At 35.0% G+C, this 21,889-nt stretch overlaps 1 protein-coding gene across 2 annotated transcripts; it reads right to left on the bottom strand.

Annotated features, from left to right (window-relative positions):
* Window positions 1–522: 522 nt before the first annotated feature.
* On the bottom strand, window positions 523–16,442 carry LOC147071018 (aprataxin and PNK-like factor). 2 transcript variants are annotated; one of them, XM_085948624.1, is made up of 8 exons: window positions 16,214–16,442; window positions 14,621–14,695; window positions 12,894–13,245; window positions 10,696–10,889; window positions 10,000–10,160; window positions 8,890–9,044; window positions 6,645–6,834; window positions 523–3,653 (listed from the first exon to the last, which is right to left on the bottom strand). In XM_085948624.1, the coding sequence occupies exons 1-7, from the start codon at window positions 16,316–16,318 to the stop codon at window positions 6,689–6,691; spliced, it is 1,188 nt and encodes a 395-aa protein (XP_085804750.1). In that variant the 5' UTR covers window positions 16,319–16,442; the 3' UTR covers window positions 523–3,653; window positions 6,645–6,688. The 2 variants fall into 2 exon arrangements, with proteins under 2 accessions (XP_085804750.1, XP_085804749.1); XM_085948623.1 differs by lacking the exon at window positions 6,645–6,834 and adding an exon at window positions 7,673–7,750 and having other exon boundaries at window positions 1,891–3,653.
* Window positions 16,443–21,889: the final 5,447 nt, after the last annotated feature.

The raw sequence follows: 21,889 nt of genomic DNA, 5'->3' as shown, positions 1-21,889 counted from the left end.
TGCGATAAGTAAGGGGGCCCACCAAAGATCCTGGCCTGGAGTTTGCGGTATCGAAAAACAATAGATTTATCGCCATACACCCGGTGTACATTTTGAAAGTTAGATCCCTATTCAAAAACCCTAGATCTTGCAACGCTGATTCTTATGTATGCATATAGGTATATTATCATAGTTACTTTGGTATCACAAATTATGCTTTTATTGTTAATTTTTATTAGAGAACATTTTATATTTATTATTACTATAATACAATTAACATAATACTAAAATTATATGAAATGACACAATACCAGCCGACAAGTCTACATCATGAAAATGTCACTTTAAATTTCTATTTTTGTCAGACCTGAGCGCTTCAGAAGGCATCATATTGGCGTTTATTTTCACAATTCTGTGGTTTCGGGGTACAAGTGCTCAAGTCAGTTTGGTTGCAGCTGAGATGATCAGTTTTGAAATAAATCACAGTTTTCAAAATTCTCTTGCTTAGAAGTTAATTGGTGTATCTTTTTTTTTATTTCTTTTACATTATTTATGTATGATTAATTTTTTGATAGTGTGTTATCCAATGTTTTCAATAAGTAATTTTACTTCCGAGTTAAAAATGATTTTCTCAATTTAAGCTATTTCTACAAATTAAAATATCTATTTATTTTGCTTACAAATTTTGTGACAAAATCTATGATACACAAAAAAAGAGTACAATTTCGTTACAGTACATTAAAATCTTAATTTTGTAAAAACGTGACTCAAGAACTTTTACCCTGTAACCGCAAATTGTTGCTCGGATGTTATTCATTATTTGAATAGCTAATAGTAATATTATAGTAAATTTTCAGGTTAGTTGTTTATGCTAACTCATGATGGACGGCTTGTAATTTAGTTGCAATACTGTAGGAAATTAGTATTTAAATGGGAAATAGAAATAATACATAAAAAACGTGTATATTATAATTTGATTGTGTTATAAAAGGCACAAATATATTTAATATAAAATTTAGTTACCTAACTATGGTTACATAACTATGACATTGTAGCAATGAAAATTTAATGTAGTTGATCACCTCTGCAACCCAATTCAATAGACACAGCATACCTGTGTATTTTGGACACTTAAAGTCAACATTAAAGATAAGTCATTTAAAAGAGATTTGATTATAAACCAACTACAAGTGGTTTACCCGATGAAAGTGAATAAAACAACTACATATTCTACTACCTACCCCATTGTTGAACGCATTTGCTGTTTTCAAAACTATGTGTTTTGTTTTATTCGTTTTTGATGGACCGTGGATAATTGTGCTGAGATATATCACCTCGCAGCTATGTGAAAATTGGATAACACTGATCTAGTAACTATCATACAAAATTACGATGAATGATTACGAATTATAACTAGAATACAGAAGCTCGTTGAGTTCTACTTTGCTTTACAATATACGTAGATATCAGATTTGAAGCTAATATTGTTATTGCAATGTACACGGTTTAAAAAAAGTAGTGATTATTTTTTATTTACACTGATTTTTTTGCTTTAACATGGTTTAAAAAAACTAAAAAGAATAAAAATACGTATGTATGTACATATTTATCAAAATATTGTGTTGCAATGGACCGCATGCCACTGATGCATACATATGTTGTCACCGGATTCCGCCCAGATATACATACGTACATACATGGCCACATTAGTCAGTCACTTCGGGTTCGATACGAAAGACGCGCCGCGTGGTTCGGCGTTAGCGCCATTAAATATTTCCAGCGATGAGTGATTTTTCGCCGGCGAAAAACAGCAGTAAACGGGCACGTTTATTGTCAAGTAGCGACACTGAATAAATATATTTCTCTATACTAAATTTAATTTTGAGTTCAACAATTTTATATTTTGAGTTGATTTTAAGTAATGGAACCTATCTACCATTTTTGTATGGGTACCTTATCTTTTTCTACACAGTTTTGTTTTGCACGATAGTCTTTGGAATGTATCACAAAAAGAGGATCGGGTGTACATAGTATGCGTTATATTTATGTAGTCAACGTCAACAATATGTAAAATTATATTATGAACATTGCATACAATAAATATTTATGCTATGTATAAATATAGCGAATTAACATACAAATGGAGCCGGCCAAAATACAACGCATATAATGACAGCATTAAGTAAAATTAACAAATTAAAAAGAAATGAAACACAGATGAAAGTGGAATGATAGCAAAATACTGACTAACATGGAAAACTTACTACCTGTACTACTACATTAGTATTGCCATTTTCAAAATCCGATTTTCTGTAAATTATATAAATATTTTTTTAATCGGCTAAAGTATCAAAACGTCAAACGATCTGTGGAGACAGATTTCCTTAGTATATGGATAATATTTCTTGAATTGAAACATCTGTCAGTTGATGCATGCATACAATAAATGTTTAATATAGCTGGACTTTCGTGTTTGTGTGGATATTCCAAATTATATCTACTCGATTCCTGTGTAGAATACTTAATTACATGACAGCCATCACTCTTCTTTCAACTTTGCCACGAGGTCACTTGTTTATCGTTATGTGTCAGTTGCCATTTCTTAAGCCGAGTCCAGTCCAAAAAGATCTGTACACAGTCAATGTTTTCCATCTGCAGCGGAATACAAAGATAAACGGACATTTCAACAGAACATGTTTGCAAATGCTAATGTACATAACTGTTTGGATAGAAATATTCATCAACAGTTTTGATAAAATGTATATTAGTATCTCGGTCCAGACATTAGTTAGTTGACCTGAAAATCATATTTAAATATGTATTACTATATGCATAAAGACAGAAGAGTGCAGATAACAAGTAGAGACCTTCATCTAGCAGCGGATCGAAGTGAATTTTATTCATACATATTTATATTTTGTATAATGATGTTGCGATAGCATTTATCATCGGCCATGGATGAAAAAAAAACACATCGGAGTAAGTATACCAGTATGTCTTGCCTATTGAATTGTAATTGCAGCCATAGATGTATGAGAATATCAAAACGCTTGTTTTAGGAGGTAAAGTTTTGTACTGTCAAGTAACGGTTAGTAAAAATATATCTCTGTTATTCCATGGCACTTGTTTTAAATGACCATACAGCGTGGAATCCTACAGATTTGCATTGAGTATCGCCATCCTTTTTGACAAGTACCGAACAATATATGAAGTGCTTACTTTCAAAAGTGGCTAAAATGGTTTTTCGAGTTAGATATATATTTTTGATAAATATATTTGTCTACCATAGTATGGTCTGAGTTTTAATTTCAAAACTCAGCTAAATACATCAATATTGATTATTAAAAATCTAGCTTAGTTTCAAAATCGGCTAAAACGGTAGTAAAAGATATATTATGTTATTTTTCAATTTATCTCAAATTTGGATAAAATCGTTTTGGCCGCTTTTGAAAGTAAGCGCTTCATATTTCATAAGTGTAGCAAAGTCAGCAGTGCCAGGTGCAGTGAACTGTCTCATTCGGAGCTGTCAGAAGTGTAGGAGGATGATGAAGGCTGGTAGTCATCAGAAGAGTCGTTGGTCATGAAGGGATCCGTGAGGTCATACTCGTTGTCCGAATCGCTTTCGCTCCAACTGGGACGCCGCTTTTTCGTTTTGGCAGCCCGGTTCCGTTTCCCTGACGACAGACACAGTGAAGGTGAATAAATTTGAATGTACGAGGTTACTTAACAGTCTACGTGCCAAATGCATTTCAAAAATATCATTATGATGTTCTTTCTTTTCTCATCATGGAATACTTTCTTTCTTAAATATGCACGCAATCGGCATTATGCTCCAAATTCTCCGAAAGAAACATCAATCTATTTTTTTGATTGCTGATAATTCTTTTATTTAATTCAATGATGTATTTATTATCCATAGTCACTCATAACTCATTCTTTCACTCTTCTGTATGTGAGATGTAAACTATGTGAAGTGAAGTCCAAATTTTGTGAATTATATAACGTGATAAATAGCAGTATTGTAAGGGGAATATGATGATGGGGTAGGTAGGTTGACTCCAATGAATAGAAGGATTCTGTGTGATTAAAGTAATACCCAGTATATTTCCCTCAACAATAAATGATACAATTTATTACGGATAGTTACAATGATAGTTAAATGAGTTTGACAGTTACTATTATGAAGATGCGTCGTGAGAAAATTACTAATCGTTAGATCGTGGATTCGACTGATTGATAGAATGATTTTACTACTTGTGTGTCCAGGTCTTTCGTTCCCCTGTTTTTATACGGATTTGAGACAAAAGAAATGCTACGTTAGCTTGAGGCGAACGACCTGGAGATGCACTATTATATACTATACTATTACTACAAAACAAACTATGATGATAACTTAATATACACTATGATCGAAGATTCATGGTGTTTCCCACGGCAGTAACTCACGTGTTTAAAAAAATGTTAAAATGTCTTCAGAGGCAAACAGACAGGAGTGCATTCTGGACATTAAAAATACCATTATTAAATTAGAAAGAGTACAAAAAGAAAAATATAAAATCTAAGTGAAGAAATGTATGTAGGTAGTTTAAATCCTATCACTAACAAATATCAGATGTTTAAATCTTGAAACTAATTTGCCCTTCCTGTATAAAGTTAGTAACATGGACATCCCCGAGTTTACCTTTTGTATACAGTCACAGTCTTGTTGTAAGTTGATCCGCGAATGTATAACGTGGTTCATTTTCAAAATGCATTTTACATAAGGAAGACTACGAAGAAAGTGCCGGATGCTAAGTCATAATTGATAGCCGTTTAATTAGTAGATGGCCGAAATCAGCTGTTTAGTGAGCGATGACACCACTAAATAAATAAGAATTGAAAAATGCAGAACAGTCTGGTGTTTCGCGCACAGAATTCAGGCGTGTATAATAGTGTTTTTAGTATGAATTTCAATCGAAATTCAGGTGCAATGCAAATCCAATATTATTACTAAAATTCTGTGTTCGATAAGGTTGACTATTTTGACATATTCCAAATGTGTTTCACTAGTCTATCGCTATTCGGTGCCGGCGTCACTTATGTTAATTTAACGGTGACATCTCTGCATCCAGTCCTAAGTTATTAAGGCTACCCTAACATGACTCGTTACAAATCGCACATTTTTTAGGTATATGATAATCTTATAAGTATTGTAAAATATGAACACTTTTATGTTAAAATTATTATGTACAAATAGCATTGTTGGTATGCATGGAAAATCCCATAATATATTATATTATTGTGACGTATTTTATTGCACCGAGTCATTTGTCTGCATATTTACGCTCTCTTGAGATGTAACTTTAGGGTAGCCTTAGACAACTTTCAAACAAACTAAAAAGTAGGCTTAAAATGCAATGTATGTACACGTTACACCTTTAGCTGTCAGAATAGGATTATTAGTACATAGTATATTTTGGCATAATGAAATGGTGGACTTTGATGTAATAATTACCACATAATAATCTTCTTTTCTTTCTTTTGACCATGTCCGATCCTAATAGGATCATATGGGCCTCCACAGAGTGGAGGTTTGTATTAACAGATTTTTATTTTTACGAGAAATGGATGTCAGCCACTTGCTCAACCTATTAGGTCCGTACTCTGACTCATACACAAATTGAAAAACAATTTGTGTACTTGCCAGACCCAGGATTCGAACCTAGGACCCTCGACACTATAGACCGGCCCTTATTATTATGATTATGATAATATGTATTATTAGGTAGCTACATCTATGTACAACATATGTTTTGTCTACATTGTTGACATTATCAAATATGTACAGTTACAAAGAATAGTAGCAGTTGTGAGTGGAGGGAGAGAATACTATATTGTTTGAGACTTCCACGGTTGTTTGATATTAGATTTTTGGGTTGTCTTTATCTTACTTTCGTCGATGTAATAAAGGGAGTGGTGTCAGTTGCGACAACAGGAGATATTATCAGATCGGATATTGGATCTTGTTGAATGTTCTGGACACTGTGACATTTTTAAAGATGGCCCATCAAAACTATTAATATTGTCAGGAATCAAAAAATATCACTTATTCAGGTCTTCTTAGATATCCTGGTTTCTATGTCAAATTTGTGACCTGCGGACTGTGCCCGTCGATTGTTTGGCAATCGCTGACATTGTGTTGAGTTTTAATCGATATAGTCTCTCGGTTTTATTCACACGCTTTTTTTACTGTTTTTCGTCACGTCTTTGGAAATCCGTGACAGCGTATCTGATACACACCCGCCAAATTTAAACTTGATTATGGCATTGGTAGTATTTTTGATGTATGGCATTTAAGCCTGGCTTTTGAAGTTTTTAATAGAAGCATGGTAAGGATAGGGAAGCTATTACTTCTCACTATTATATATTTCCGGCTGCAACAAGCTTGTTTCGTAAACAACAATCACAATTTAGGGGGAAAGAGAAGGTAATAAAAATAACCATGCCATAGATTCAAATATGGTTGGTTATAAATTGAAATAGCAACATGTCATTTTGATGAGATTCAAACTCATACTTTCCGTAATTTAGTTCATAGCCCTAAGATTAAGATCCACGCCTAGATAGTAATGGTATCACAGTATAAACGGCCGGGTAAATTGTTTAAAGAAATAAATGCAAATCACCTGCCGGGCTAATGTATACGAGGAATGGATGGAGGTGTGAGGAATCAGAATTCATAGTCGTGGTCGGCGCTGTCTCCCTCCGAGTCCACGGCTTCGAAGTGATCATCGTAAAAGTTGACAGCTTGTGCGCGAACGTAAAACACATTGCCATGACGTTCCACGCGCATCAGCTCCCCCGCACCTGCCAAATCTGCAATCCCAATGATACCACTTATAGACCTAATCATGAATTTATCGAAATTTGAAATGTGCCGATAAAAACCGACAGAGTCATTCTCATGATTTACAATATTGTATTTGCCTTTGAGATGTGTCGGAGGTACATGCTATGTATTCCATGGACAGAAAAGAGGATAAATATTTTTATTCTGAAAGAAATACAACATGAAAGACCAGCTCTAATGATACCTTCAGCTATACGGACGGCATACGAATGGGACTCACGATCCTCAACAGAGAGGGACACAAAAGAAAGAGAAGAGGGGAAAAGCCGGGGAATGTGATTTGTTTCTTCGCTCATAATTATGAACACAAGAAAAAATAAAGACAAATCTTCGGTCGATAGCTATTCTACAATTTCTACTCTTTATTTGACAAAAATTAGCATACAACAAGAGATAAAGTCTCCTTTCATCAGGGCTAACAATAGTAGTCAATTAAAGAATCCTGCATATCCGAGAGAACTCCATTCACAATCACGCTTTTGGTAAGTTATTCTTCACCTAGAACGGAAAACACCCATTGTTCTGACGAAGAATCAAAGTCAAATCTATGGCCTATATCGTGTGTGTGACAACCCAAAAACTAAGTACATGCAATAACAACCAACCGTGAAAGTCCCGAGCAATATAAGAGAATGTGAGTAAGAATAGTTCTGCATTCAGCTGACGAAATGTTCTTCCAATATATAGAGGTAAATATTCAAGTCGAGAGATCAAGTTAGGCAGAGTTTTTTGATGCAAATTTAATGATTCATTTCTGACAGGTAGAGGTGTAACAAATCATTTGGTGGATGAAATTCATTGTACCTATTGGAGAGTCATTTCCGGGTTGCGTTGGAGATCCGGCCGTTTTTTTTTTATTATTCTTTCGCTTTTTTGGGACTCCTGCACTAGATCAAAACATCATAAGTACATGAGTAAATTTTAAAAGTTTAGTAAGTACTTAATTATTACAATAATAGAAAATGAAAACAATATTTTTAAAAAACAACAACATAATAATAATAACTGGAGAACAGAGAAAATCCCCCATAAACTAGTGCGTTAGAGTCAATTTATACACATTTCGTTCTTATGTTAACATATATACATATTGTGGACGATAAACGAACACTTCCTACATTTGTAATAAGTATGGATTTTCAATCTGTTAATTTGTATATTATGTCATTATTATTCTATTATGCTAACGTACATATCTACAGCTATACCATCAGATGTTAATAATGAATTCTACCTCAGTGGTATGGCAAGGGCCGCCCTAAAAATGAAATGGTATTATTTTTCCCTTAAGTTGCTATTTATAAATTAATATATACATTCATAATAAATTATTTATTTCATTATAAGATAAAATAAATTAACTAGCTGATTTAAAATAGAAATTTCATTGACAACTATCGGACTGAGATTTAGGACCCCTTGTGCAGTTGGGCCCTAATGCTCTGCATACTCATACAATGTGGTAGCCACGCCAGTCTAGTATTACTATTCTGTGCTATCAGAATTCTTTGCAAATTAAATCGATAGATGATGATCATCTGGGAATAAGGTGAATAAAAGTTGAGATCAAATTTAAATGTAAAATGATAATTGACCGTTGGTAATTATAGATGAGGATTATTTCGTAGGTTATTACAAAATCAGTGTTGAGAACAAAACTGTAGCTTTTTTGATAAGAGATTGTGTTAAACGGTAGCGAGTCACGGTGCCTTACGAAGACTTACAACAACCGTATGCTACACATGCCTGCGGTAGATACTAATTGTGTGGCGGTATGACTTTAAAAGTAACGAGGCAATGAGAAGGCTGAACATGTAGCCTCTCATCACTTGTGTCACGAAGAAGCGACGTTGGTCCTGGCTCGAACACGTGCTGCGAATGCCTAATGAGTCAACCTGGCCTTTTTGATATCTTAAAAAGTCGCTAAATACCATTTACACAGTGTCTACAATGCATTTGCGGAATGCTTGCACGTTGCCTATAATTATGTTCTCGGTGACAAAAAAAGAAGACGGTATGACCTGGAGGGCGGGGTGCGGGTGGCCCAACATGGTTATACTTGGCACGGTGGGTCTGGCTGCGGCGGTAGCAGGCAGCACCGTAGCTGCAGTCGGGGGGCGTGCGCCAGTCTGCGTCACCCGGGTGACAGAAGTCCATCCGGTGAATGGGGTTCCGCCTGCAATTATTTAAATCATTTCTGTCATTTTGGCTGTTTCCAAAATTTGCCGAACCTCAGGAAGTACATTGTGAGCTTGCCATTGGTCGCTTCAGTAATCAAATCATTCTTATATTGTGATCAGATTGATCAATCATTCATAAATCAGTCAAAAAAATTATACTAAAATCTTCTTTGTTTTCAATTTCTACACGAGCAGGTAAAATGCCACAGTTCAATCGCTACCGACTGTTTCAAATTTGGCAAACTACGCAGAACCGTGAAAATGTGGTATAAGCAGTCAACTTGCGTCCATCGTCCTCTAAAGTTTTCCACCTTTCCCACATTCCCAACCTTTTTCAAGTCGTGACCCCATTTTATAGAAGCCAAGTGACCCGCGACTCCGATAAATTGTAAAAAGCCTTTTTAATAGAGTAAAGAAAACGCACTGACAATAGATTTTGCAGTATAATATAATTCAATAGACTTGATTTTAACTTAAGACATATTTAATGCGATGGTTGAAATTGTAACTTGTTAACCAGCTTTATAATTTACGGTTGAGTTTTCGTTCATGCCAACCTCATGTCATTTTCAACATTTAATCTGTTTCTTGTTTTGGTTTTCAAATGAAGAAGATACATAACACACGATTCAAAATTTACCGTTTCAGACGGTGACCCCACAGAAAACCCTCGGCGACTCCACTCAGGGTTGGGATCCATAGGTTGGGAACCCATAATTTTGGTTAGGAACTCATTTTGTCAAAATAATGGTGATGAGGCAACTGCTCGCTTTCGCCTCGTGTAGTTTAGTTTGTCGTTTTGTCTCTTTCCATGGTATCAGGTAAGCCTGTCTGTACATGCCAATTCTATACCATTGAATCTGTCTGATGGTGCAGTCGGTAGCGGCAAAACTGAGGCTTTTTATCTATTCATGTAAAATGGGCTTTAAAAGAGGTATTGAAAAATTTTACCTGTAGCAGGTGGCGGCATACATGCAACAGGGGCGGACGGGAGGGGCTGGAGGAGCGACAGGATCCGCGCTTCCGCTTCCGCCTGCTTCCTCTTCCTCTTTTGGTGCTTCCATCTTCACAGCTTTCACATCCACATCCACAGGTTCAGGCTTAATATCCTCCTTAATCACATTCAAAGAGTATTGTATATTGTTGATATAATATGTAGTACAGTAATCCGCGAGTGTTCGTAAAAGTTTTCGAAAAAAGGAAGGTGCAATTTGAAACGGGTTTAGTCATGAGATCACAGTCGGGGTGCAGATGGAGATACAATAGTTGTACGCTTTGTACAGTTCATCAAATTGGCCTGCCTTAGATGGCTGGATCGTGTACACAGTATGGATGAGTTACGCCCGACAAAGAAATTTACATTCGAGAAGCTGAAAGCCAAACAAAGAGCTAATCGATCTCGTATAAGATGTTGGGATAGTGTTTGAATTATGTTTAGAAAACTTGGATATCCAAAACTGAAAGGCCTGGATGGAGGCAGATGTTAAATGAGGTCGAGACCCACATAGGGTTGTAGTCTAGGAAGAAGAAAATGTAATATTGAAGGTTGGTGTGAAGTGGTTGTAGGATTTAGTTATCCTCAAAAAAGTGAGGAAAGCCTTTACAAAGTGAATGCATGAGGAAACAAATCTGTCAAGTGAAACTCACTTGCGGATGTGTTGGACTGGTGGCTGAGCGCCGCCTCTTGGCTGAGGGGCCTTCATCTTCAGCCTCACGTTTAATTGCAACGGTTTGATGGTCATCACTCGTCCTCGCATTGCTTGCCGCATCTAAATCTTTGCGATCCATCTCCTCAGTTGCTGAATCGTCATCAATGACGCACGGCGGGCCCAAGTCTTGTTCTGTATGAAGAAAAACAATGTAGGTACGAGGGTGGGTCAATAAGTCCTTAGAAAAGCCGACAGGTGGCGCGACTAGTACTGTAAGCGGTTTGTTTTCATGCAGCGGCACTACCGATTCAGTATGCTGCGAAGTTTCAATCAGATTGGTCGGGTTGTTGTGTGTTTCTCGTACATTTAGAAAAAAAATTTGCTTGTGGAAAATGGAAAATGGAGAAAATTGAGATTAGAGCTGTTATTAAACATTTTAATATAAAAGGGTTAACAGCAAAGGAAATAAAAAATGAGTTGGATTTAGTTCACGGCATATCTGCTCCTTCACTTGCAACTATTTATAACTGGTTAAATGAATTTAAACGTGGTCGTACATCAACAAAGGATGAACCACGCTCAGGACGTCCTGTAGAGGTGACTACACCAGAAATGATCAATAAAATCCACGATATGGTGTTAAGTGACCGAAGATTAAAGTTGAGTGAGATAATTGAGGTTACAGGGATCTCAAAAGGTAGCGTCATTTCTATTTTACATGACAAATTGGGCATGAAAAATATTTCTGCAAGATGGGTGCCGCGTTTGCTCACAGTCGACAATAAACGCAATAGGGTGGTGGCCTCTAAAGCCCTGTTGTCGCTCATGCAACGCAATCCGGATGAATTTTTTCGTCGCTTTGTGACTGTAGATGAAACATGGATACACCACTATACTCCCGAGACGAAAGAACAGTCAAAGCAGTGGATTGCGAAGGCAAAGCATGTCCAAAGAAGGCGAAAACCGTAAAATCAGCTGGTAAGGTTATGGCTACTGTATTTTGGGATGCACGTGAAATTATTTTCGTTGACTATTTGGAAAAAGGAAAAACAATAACAGGGGATTATTATGCATCTTTATTGGACCAGCTAAAAAACAAAATTGAAGAAAAACGGCCTCATTTAAACAGGAAAAAAATCCTCTTTCATCAGGACAATGCCCGTGTTCACACATGTTTACGATCAATGGCTAAAATTGAAGAATTGAAGTTCGAATTGGTCGACCACCCACCGTATTCGCCAGATTTAGCCCCCAGTGACTTTTTCCTTTTCCCAAACTTAAAAAAATGGCTAAGTGGACAACGTTTTTTTTCAAATGAAGAAGTCATTGATCGGACAAATGCTTATTTTGAGGACCTTCCGAAAACTTATTTTTCTGACGGTTTAAAAAAAATTGAGAAACGTCTAACCAAGTGTATTGAGCTCCAAGGAGATTATGTTGAGAAATAAAAAAAAAATACAAAAATAAAAACTGTTTTAATGCTTTTTTCTAAGGAATTATTGACCCACCCTCGTACCTATCTATTAAATTGAGAATTCAAAATATCATATTGCTTCAGATCTAATATGAGTAAAATGATTTTGAATAATTAACCACATATTAATTATTGACGTAAAATGCAGTAGGTATAGACACAGTAAAATAAGGACTTTTTAAATAAGAAAAGAAATGTATGAAGCTATAAAATCAGAAAATAAAATTTGTAAGCCAAGAAAAACCTTCGGTCATTGAATCAATAGGTCAATCAATTGTAGTCACATAATAATATGACAAATCAAGCTTAAGATACATTTCAAATGTAACCCGATGATTGACTGATTTTAAATACATTATTTTCATACATGATGGTTATTTTTTTGCTCATTGCGTCAATGCCCCATTGCCATTTATCTTAGGTAATTTAAATATTGTTTAAATATTTTTTAATTGGGGCTCCCATTTTGGTGTTGTGAAAAGGGCTCCTGATTGGCCTGGATACAATGGAAAAATAACCAAAGCTTGAAACGCAAAAACTTTATTTACCACAAATATTGAATTTGGATTTAAATTTTGCTTTGTTTATTTGTAGTCCATTATTTTGGCTGAGGCTTATAGTGCTGTGAATAGGAAATCTGCTTTTATTTATTTTAAATTGTCTCGCGGAGCATAACTGACGTAAGGTATACTATCAAGTAAGGTATAAAAGTCGCCGTATACCTATGATCAATACAGAATCATCCGAAGTATCGGCGGGGCAAGTTTCATGGGCGGCAGAGGTAGGTGGTATATCTGATGGCGTGTTTCCGTTTTGATCGTTGCATTTGTGGTCAACGTCTTTGTTCTTTGGTAGGGTTTTATCTTTCAGGTCAATCGCCGTCGACACTTCCTTATTTTGGTCCATATTTTTTAAATCAACGTCTGGAATATATTTGATTTTGAATCTCAAAGATTCCGGCAACAGTGATATCTGGTCTCCTTCGTTTAGGGCTCGGCTTTCACCTTTAATCAAAGGTATTGTTGTTTCGAAACCGGAATCCGATGACCAGTAGAAAACAGGATTGGAGTGGAGCTGAAACAATAATATTAAATTATGATTGTACAGTTGATCAGTTTTCGATATCCAAAGGTCAATTCTATGGTTTCGGGGTAAAAGTGTAGAAGTCAGTTGGTTTGCAGCTGAGATAATTGATTTTGAAATAAATCGCAGTTTTCAAAATACTCTTGCTTAGAAGTTAATTGGTGTATCTTTTTTCTATTTCTTTTACATTATTTATATCCAATTAAGTTTTTGATATTGTGTTCAATGTTTTGAATAATAATTTTACTTAGAGTTAAAAATGATTTTCTCAATTTAAGCTATTTCTACAAATAAAAATATCTATTTGTTTTGCTTACGGCTCATTTAGACGAGTCACTGCGGATGATCATCGCAGATGATCACCCGCAGTGAATTGAATGCATACATTCACTTTTTGTTTACACGTCTCACCGAAAGTGAAATACTCATTTCATTCCAAAATGGTGTGTCAAGTGAAATTGCGGTGCAGGTTGGAATTCAAACAATTTGTGATTGTTGTTATATGAATGCAGAAATTTCATCGAGAGAAAGAAGAATAGGAAAAAGAAGCGTTGATGGATAAAACCATGGGTAATACGACGTAATATCATGGGGAGTATGATGACAGTACTCAGGGGCGCAGTGCGCGGCATGGACAGCGGCGCGTGAGCGCAGCATTTTTGGAATCATCCGTAGCAATCAAAAAATTATCAAAAAGATGAACCAGTTGAACTTCATTCACTTTTGATTTTGGATGATCACTTTCGATGATTCATTGATGAATGTGCATTTACACGGGTCACTGGGGATGATTCCTCCGCGATGATTGTCAAAAATGAATCATGTAAACGGGACTTTACATGTCACAAAATTTATGATACACAAAAAAAGAGCACAATTTTTTACACACATTAGCATTAAAATCTTGATTTTCGTAAAAACGCGACTTAAGAACTTTTACCCTGCAACCAGAGAATTAGTAGGTACTTAATTTGATAATTTTTTTTTTAAAAGAAACAATTTTACATGTGGTGCAGAGAATTTATCCGTAGATTGAATCTTGCTGATACGAAAAACTAAAAAACGTCCACTGTCGACCTCAAACCACCAATCTTTCAGTTGATAGCCGGGTGCGCAACCAATTACATCATTGAAGCCGTGGTGAATATGAAAATTTTAGAGACCACTTTCCATGTTTTTGATCATGCACCAGTGTCCTGAGCCATACAAGACAACTGGTCTTGTCAGCACTCTCTACAGGTCGTATTGAAGTGTTGGTTTAATGTGTTGGAACATAGCACCTTGATTACAGCACTGTAAACACATTACACAATCTAAATATAGTAATATGTGGTGGATTGCTGTGGACTGTAGATTGTAGACTTACAGCTGTTATAGTTGCCGATCCACAGGATAGCACATCAATTTCCATGTGTTCACGAGGTACACGTTTGTCTTCACACTGGAACAATACAACATAATATCATATTGATTCATTCATTTATAAGAGATTCATTCTTGTTTACCTGGTGAGGTGACACGACAACACGTACGAGTTTATGTAATGTCATAATAATTACCTCAATTATTGAGGTGTTTAGGATTGATATAATACAAGTGCACTTATGACATAATTGAGTAAGGAAATTGAATTCAAAATTAAATATGTGATGATAAATTCTACATAACTGTTGTCAACATTCTGTAAAAGAGGTCATGTTCTAAGTACTATTTCAAGAAAAAATATTGATATTTCTTAAAATAATTGTTTTAGTGTACTTAAGTATATTCAAATTATATACATTGCTATGATTATAATAAGATTTTATAGTCAGGAATCTACGGAATAATCTATTGCTGTGACTAAAATGCAATTAAATATTTTCTTTTCACTCGGGGTATAGTACATAGATGTTGATGGAAGTAACAAAAACATAGGTGAAAATTTATGTACGTAATAATTATTGTCAATATGTCACGGCCACTTTGTCATTATTAGGGATGAAGCACTGTTTTATTTTTTTATGCAATGGTTAATTATATTACTTAATTACGGACTTAACATTTGGATTACAAATTATTATTAAAGGTGTTAAGGTAGGAACGCACACTTTGGTGTGAAAAAAGTGGGGAATTAGGTTCGGACACGCCTCAGCGGCAGCGGTTTCAAACGTTTCTTTTCTCCAAGCTCCGCAGGGGTAAAGGTAACCGTACTTCTTCCACTATTTCAAAATTCGTGGAATTCTCTGTTTTGTTGTCGGGCATTCCTCGTCATTAGTTACGGTAAGTAAGTAAATTTTCGGTTAGCGGTTAGTTATCAAATGTTTAGAAATTTTCGAAAAGTCATGTCATAAGAAATAATATTATATTATAATAGCTTGCGGTAATTGTGCCGCAGAGGTGGACACGAGCTTTTAAGATTTTTTTTACGAAAACAGTTTGTTCCATGTAGACAATTATAATTAATACCTTTTTCTGTCGGCGCATCGGCTTTTCGATCCAATAATCGTTAATTGAAAATTTGAAATTTTCATACATTTTGATACACCATTATCACAAACTAAGATTATATGAGGTAATATTAGGTTGGGGTAGGTTAGGTTTGGTCTGAAAAGAAAGTTGTAAAATCTCATGTCCACCTCTGCGGCACATTTTCGGAGAGATAAAATCGGTAAAAATGGTAATAAATAGTATTATACAGGTAGGTACTTAACTATATTTTGAATTTTGATTAATTAAGCAATTAAATAAACTTGTTTAAGAAAGAGGCTTGCAGTCAATGGTAGATTATAATAAGTGAAACTGCGACAAGTAAAGACTTGTCGAATGCGTGATTAACCTATCGAATTTCAGCCTATAGAAATCATCTATAAATCGTAGAAGCTGCAAATCTTACTAATAGGTGAATTAAAGGATAATAATAGACGTATTATTTATTACAAAGATAATAATTCATTAGTTAGATAAGGACATGTCTAACCTTGAAGTCAACACGACCGATGACATGTTTGCCGGTCTCCAAGAGGATGTCTTCTTGGACAGACGAAGATGACAGTGCGTCGATCTTTGTCAGCTTAACTTTCATCGTTATTTTTTACTGTTGATTACAATACAGAGCTCCGGCACGGCATCGAGAACCGATAAGTAAGATTATTATTCTACGTTGTTTTTAAATTATGAATCACTGACAGCACTGACAGTCAAAACACGCGAGTCGCGATGACAACATTAGTGATGCCACTTGCCAGAATAAATGCTGCCAAGTGTGAATATTTGAATATAAAAATTCCATACAAAATAAATTTTCTTGAATAATTATTACTTGAAAAATTTCGTTTTTATATTTTTCTTCATTATTAGAGCGACATGTAAGACGAAAATTTCAATTTATGAAAATAACATTACCTACCGTTTATTGGAATGTCTTTCATCTTAAGTTTCGATTCCTAATTACAGGATGTCAGAAATCTTTTAAAGTTTAAGCCTGACCAATGGAGCGTGAAAATATTTTTACGACACTTAAGAGAACAAAAATATCTTGAATTCGTGAATAATAAAATTGTAGAATCTCGAGAAACGAAATACCTCGAGAATTCACAAGCTCTACTTGCCTAGTTGCCTAGAACTGTATCCAGCTTGGATTTGATCAGGGTACCTGCCTATCTGTTTTCTCTTTCAAAAGGTAACATTAATTTATGACAGGGTTTTACCTCATTTAAAAATACTAGGGTACTGTCATATCCATGATCATTGGGCCTCTCCCGATAGATAAAATTAATTATTAGGTATAACCATGTCATCTGACCTCCTAATCAACAATGGGCGTACGTACTTCCATTATTCCTTGATTAACTGTCAAAATTGTACTTAGCACGTAAGAATTATTGTATTTAATTAATAATAAGGAGTATGTGAGGGGAGGATGGCAACACTGCTAGTCAGTCATAGACAGCGTTGCCATGTCTACTGAAATTTCAGTAGATCTACTGATATTTTTTGCCAATATACTGAATTTTTGATTTTTTTTCGAAATCCATGAAATCTACTGATATTTGGCTATTTCCCATATTTTTAAGTCAACTGATGATGAATTTATTAATAAAGTTGAAAAGATTTACGCACGCCTTTGTTGATTTGTATTTGGATACACACTTCTAAATTAACAAAGGACGCATTGTAACGCTACCCAATACCGGCATTTTAACCCACTGACATCATCATTGCTTAGAAAATAATAAATTAATACATACCTATTATTATTTATTATTATTATAAAACTTCACACCATAATTTAACATGACTCAAAAATCATTATATTTTAATGCTATGCTATGTGTGACCAGCAGAAATAAAATTTAATGGGGATGAACAATTGCATTATTGTTAAGTGGCTGATGATAAGTTGATAAGATGATAAGGAAACCAAAGAACAAGAGACATTATTCAAACATTTCAATCACTGTTGGTACAAAGGACTTTTGTCCACAAATATTTTTTTTAGAACACAAGAAAAACTTTTTTTTCTGGTTTGAAATATTTTTCTTATGCTCATAAGTTCGAATGAATGATACTTTTTGGTTCCGGCTCAGGATACATACAGTTGATTTGAACATTTAATTTGGTTAGGTATTGATTACTGGATAGCAATTCTAAATTTTAGGTCAGGTTTCTCAAGAACCTTTCAGTAAGTAAAGGTGAAGGTACATAATTATAAAGATACCTATAACAATGTATAAGTCTTATTAGTCCGATTAGTGAGAGCGCCACATGTCATGCTGATTTTGATATATCATTCGCTTCTTAGTACTAAATTCGAAAACCGGACAATTTATGGTGGCATATTATCTATAACTAAAACTTTCTCATGATATTTAGAATGAAAATAAAACTGAATAAAACATCGCGAATGGAGAGATTTCCTTTCTATAATCAGATATTATTTTAATTACACCAAACAATGGGATCTCGAAACTCGAACAAGGGACAAGTGGGTACCTACCTAGTACCTACTTTTTATTGTTTTGTTTTCATCACTTTGTTTAGAGTTTAGACAGTGTTGAAAATGGTTTCTACTGTGCCCTTAATTTTCATCAGTTTTATTCTAACATTCTCCGATAGCAGAAGTTTCACTCTACATACTAAGACTCGGTATTAAAACTACTTAAGGATCTTTAATTATTGATACCTATTAATTTTGAACATCTTGAAATATTTTTCCTGTTTCATTTTTTATTCAGAAAACGTTTTAAATTGTCCTTGGTAGTAATCGTGAAACCAATGATATAAAAATAACTAGGTACTTACCTATTTAAATTTAGTGATAAATCATATTATAAACTAACATTATTTTGTGTAGAAAACCAACAATAAATTCATTGTGTCGCTAGGAACTAAGTTTTCGATGTGCAACTAGCTAGAAACTAGCTACCTACCTACTACGTCTATTTCATTAACATTTTAATGCCTATTAAAATTATTAATTCTCTATTTAAACTTTTAAACAATACAGAAATTTATAAGTAGGCAAGTGTTAGTTTATATGAATTCGTCAACAAATAATTTAATTAACAAGTGTCTGAAGATTACGTATCGTGTGATTGGACTGTAACTTATTTTGGGTGAGTTGTATCTATACCTACGTTTTAATAGGTATTATTGATCATGGATAGCGACAGCGAAAATAGTGGATATGCAACACCGACTAAAGAATCGGGTAACAAAAAATCAAAGTACATGCAAAAATATAATATGTCATGGGAAAAGGACGTAGTATTTCGCGGGTGGTTGGCAAAAAACACAAAAAAAGGTGTTAATTTTGCATACTGCAAGGCTTGCTCTTGCGATTTGTCGATTTGTAATGCTGGCAAGCAGGACCTGTTAAAACACGCGAAAGGAAAAAAAACATATAATTAATTGTAAAAGCATGTCCACCCAACAGACCCTCCTCAGCATGCCTTCAATAAGTGGCCGAAATACAACTGAGAAGCAAATCACGGAAGGAGAAATTAGATTGGCAGCTTTCGTCGCTGAACATAATATTCCCATGAATGTTATGGAGCACTTACCTGATCTTATAAAAACCATTTGCAGCGATTCAAAAATCGCGTCAGGTATAAAATGCAGCAGAACAAAAACCACGGCAATTTTAAAAAATGTTACTGGGAAAACCAGCAAGGAATCATTAATTACAATTCTTAAACGGAATAAATTTTCTCTGATTGCTGATGAGAGTACTGATAAAGGCTGTATTAAGCATCTTTGTTTGGTGACACGCTACATGGAAAATGGTAAAGTGGTAGATGCATTTTTTGACCTTGTTCCCCTTAAAGATGCATCTGCAGATAGCCTGCATAAACATGTTGTTGAAGCGTTTACAGCAGTAAATATACCCTATAAAGATAACCTGATTGGATTTGCTGCAGATGGTGCCAACGCTATGATGGGACAACATCACTCGCTTTCATCATTACTTAAGAAAGACATACCAAATTTATTTATTATGAAATGTATATGCCATTCATTTCACTTATGTGCATCTTACGCATGCATGAAATTACCAAATACTGTTGAAGACTTGGCGAGAGATGTTCATAACTATTTTCAATCAAGTCCAAAACGTATTGGAATTTTAGAGGAGTTTCAAAGTTTTGTATCCGTAAAGCCGCATAAAATTCTCCACCCGAGTCAAACGCGATGGCTATCCCTTCAGGCTGTGGTAACTCGGCTTTTGGAACAATTGGATGCATTGAAGTTGTTTTTCACGGGTGCTGTCTTAAATGACCGTGTTAGGGCAGCGGAGACAATACTAGGCATGCTTAGAGATCCTGTAAATAAATTATATTTGCAATTCTTAGAATTTGTTTTACCGTTTTTCAATAATTTAAATAAACAGATGCAAAGTGAGTCTCCACAGATTCACAATTTACACTCGTCAGTCTCTTCAGTATTAAAAACACTTCTGGAGTGTTATTTAAAAAGTAATTATGTAAATGGGAACCCATTAGATAAAATAGAGTTCAGAAACCCAAGACATTTTTTGCCTTTAGAAGAAATGTATCTTGGAGCAAAAGTCAGTGCTGAGCTATCTGATGGAAAACATAATTTATCTGGCGTGGAGTTGCTTGAATTTAGGACTAGATGCCTAGATTTTTTTATTGAGAGTTCAAATCAGATTTACAAAAGATTCCCGTTTGATTGCCCAGTCATGGAAAGAAAACACCATTCTATAGCCAGCATTGCGAGCAACTTCCCCAATATCGTGTGTAATAATAAATTGCAAGATTTAGACACTGAGTGGAGGTTATTAAGAAATACCAAACTAGATGTGATACCGACCATCGCGGTAGAAGAATTTTGGACTGCTGTAAGATCAATGACTACGGGAGATGGCCAATCGATGTTCCCATCAGTTAATGATTTTATTGCAAGTCTATTGTGTCTCCCACATTCGAGTGCCACTGTGGAGCGTGTGTTTTCAACGGTGAATTTATTGAAAACAAAACAACGAAATAGGCTGACGACAAAAACTATTGTAGGACTCATTCATACGAAAAGACTTCTACACGAAAAAACATGTTTCAACTTTCCCACCGGTGAAAATCTCCTCAATAAAATGAATGTGAATATGTACAAAGATGATAGTGATAGTGATGAATAGTTTTATTATTGTTATTTTATTTCATAATTATTATTACAAGACCATAATATTCTAAAGTGCATCAAGGTTGTTTGTTATCTGCACAAGGTGAGTTCTTTCCTTATTTTTAAATCATATCTAATATATTGCATTTTCTAAAATCTACTAATATTTGTGTTTTCCATAATATTTGTGAGCAAAATGATGATTATGTTAAAAGTAAACTTAACATGATTAATGCACGCCTGAAAATTTGGAAAATAAGTTTGCAATGGAATGTTTCTTAAAAAATAAGCCCTCGCTAATTATTTTTGAACTTTCTGAATTTTGTCTAAAAAAACGAGACGTTAATAATTACATTACGCGGCATTTTACTCAATAAAAAAATGAGACGTTAATTACTTAACGTGTATATTAAATTGGGAACCTGCGGCCCGCGGCAAAATATTTTTCCTAAAAAAAACGAGCCGACTACGAAAAATCGGGAACCTGCGGCCCGCGGCGAAATATTTTTCCTAAAACAGAAATCTACTGATATTTTGTCGAATCTACTGAATTTTTTTTACACATTCTACTGAAATTTCAAATTTTGACTTGGCAACACTGGTCATAGATAATAGTCAGTCGATGACAGCGAGCTAAAGAGTTGACGTCCGGTCCTCACAGCTTGGAGCATGCTTGGAGTAACACAACTAAAATTCGAGAGAAATACCAATTTAGTTTTTAATTTTTGTGAATCCCGGGTCCCACCAACATCCCGAGCTAGCCACCAGGTCCCGGGATATAACAATTAGTTAGAAATTCCCGTTCGGAGAGACACCACGTATCTATGTTGTCTCGGGGAAAAATAAAGATAAATAAAACGTAGCCATTTTGCACACTTGCCGCGAGATAATTAATTTATTGTGGTGGTCGTGTCGCCTCCCGTCCGAAGCAGTGTTGCCATATTTTGAAAGTGGAATTATAGTACAAAGCCTCCAAAATTATAGTATTTGGGGATAAAATATAGTACGCGTTGTC

This window comes from Rhyacophila brunnea, unplaced genomic scaffold (genome assembly GCF_057557595.1).
Source record: "Rhyacophila brunnea isolate RB1 unplaced genomic scaffold, BYU_Rbru_1.0 scaffold_20, whole genome shotgun sequence".
Lineage (NCBI taxonomy): Eukaryota > Metazoa > Arthropoda > Insecta > Trichoptera > Rhyacophilidae > Rhyacophila > Rhyacophila brunnea.
Note: the sequence above shows the minus strand (reverse complement) of the source record. Positions and strands in the feature narration are given on the sequence as shown.

Bases quoted from the DNA above. Each gene is read 5' to 3' on its own strand.
- LOC147071018 (XM_085948623.1), bottom strand. From the start codon at position 16,318: ATGAAAGTTAAGCTGACAAAGATCGACGCACTGTCATCTTCGTCTGTC. The intron at 10,161-10,695 runs GTGAGTTTCACT...AATGTGATTAAG, and splicing joins CCAGTCCAACACATCCGCAA to GAGGATATTAAGCCTGAACC. The intron at 9,045-9,999 runs GTAAAATTTTTC...AAATAATTGCAG, and splicing joins TATGCCGCCACCTGCTACAG to GCGGAACCCCATTCACCGGA.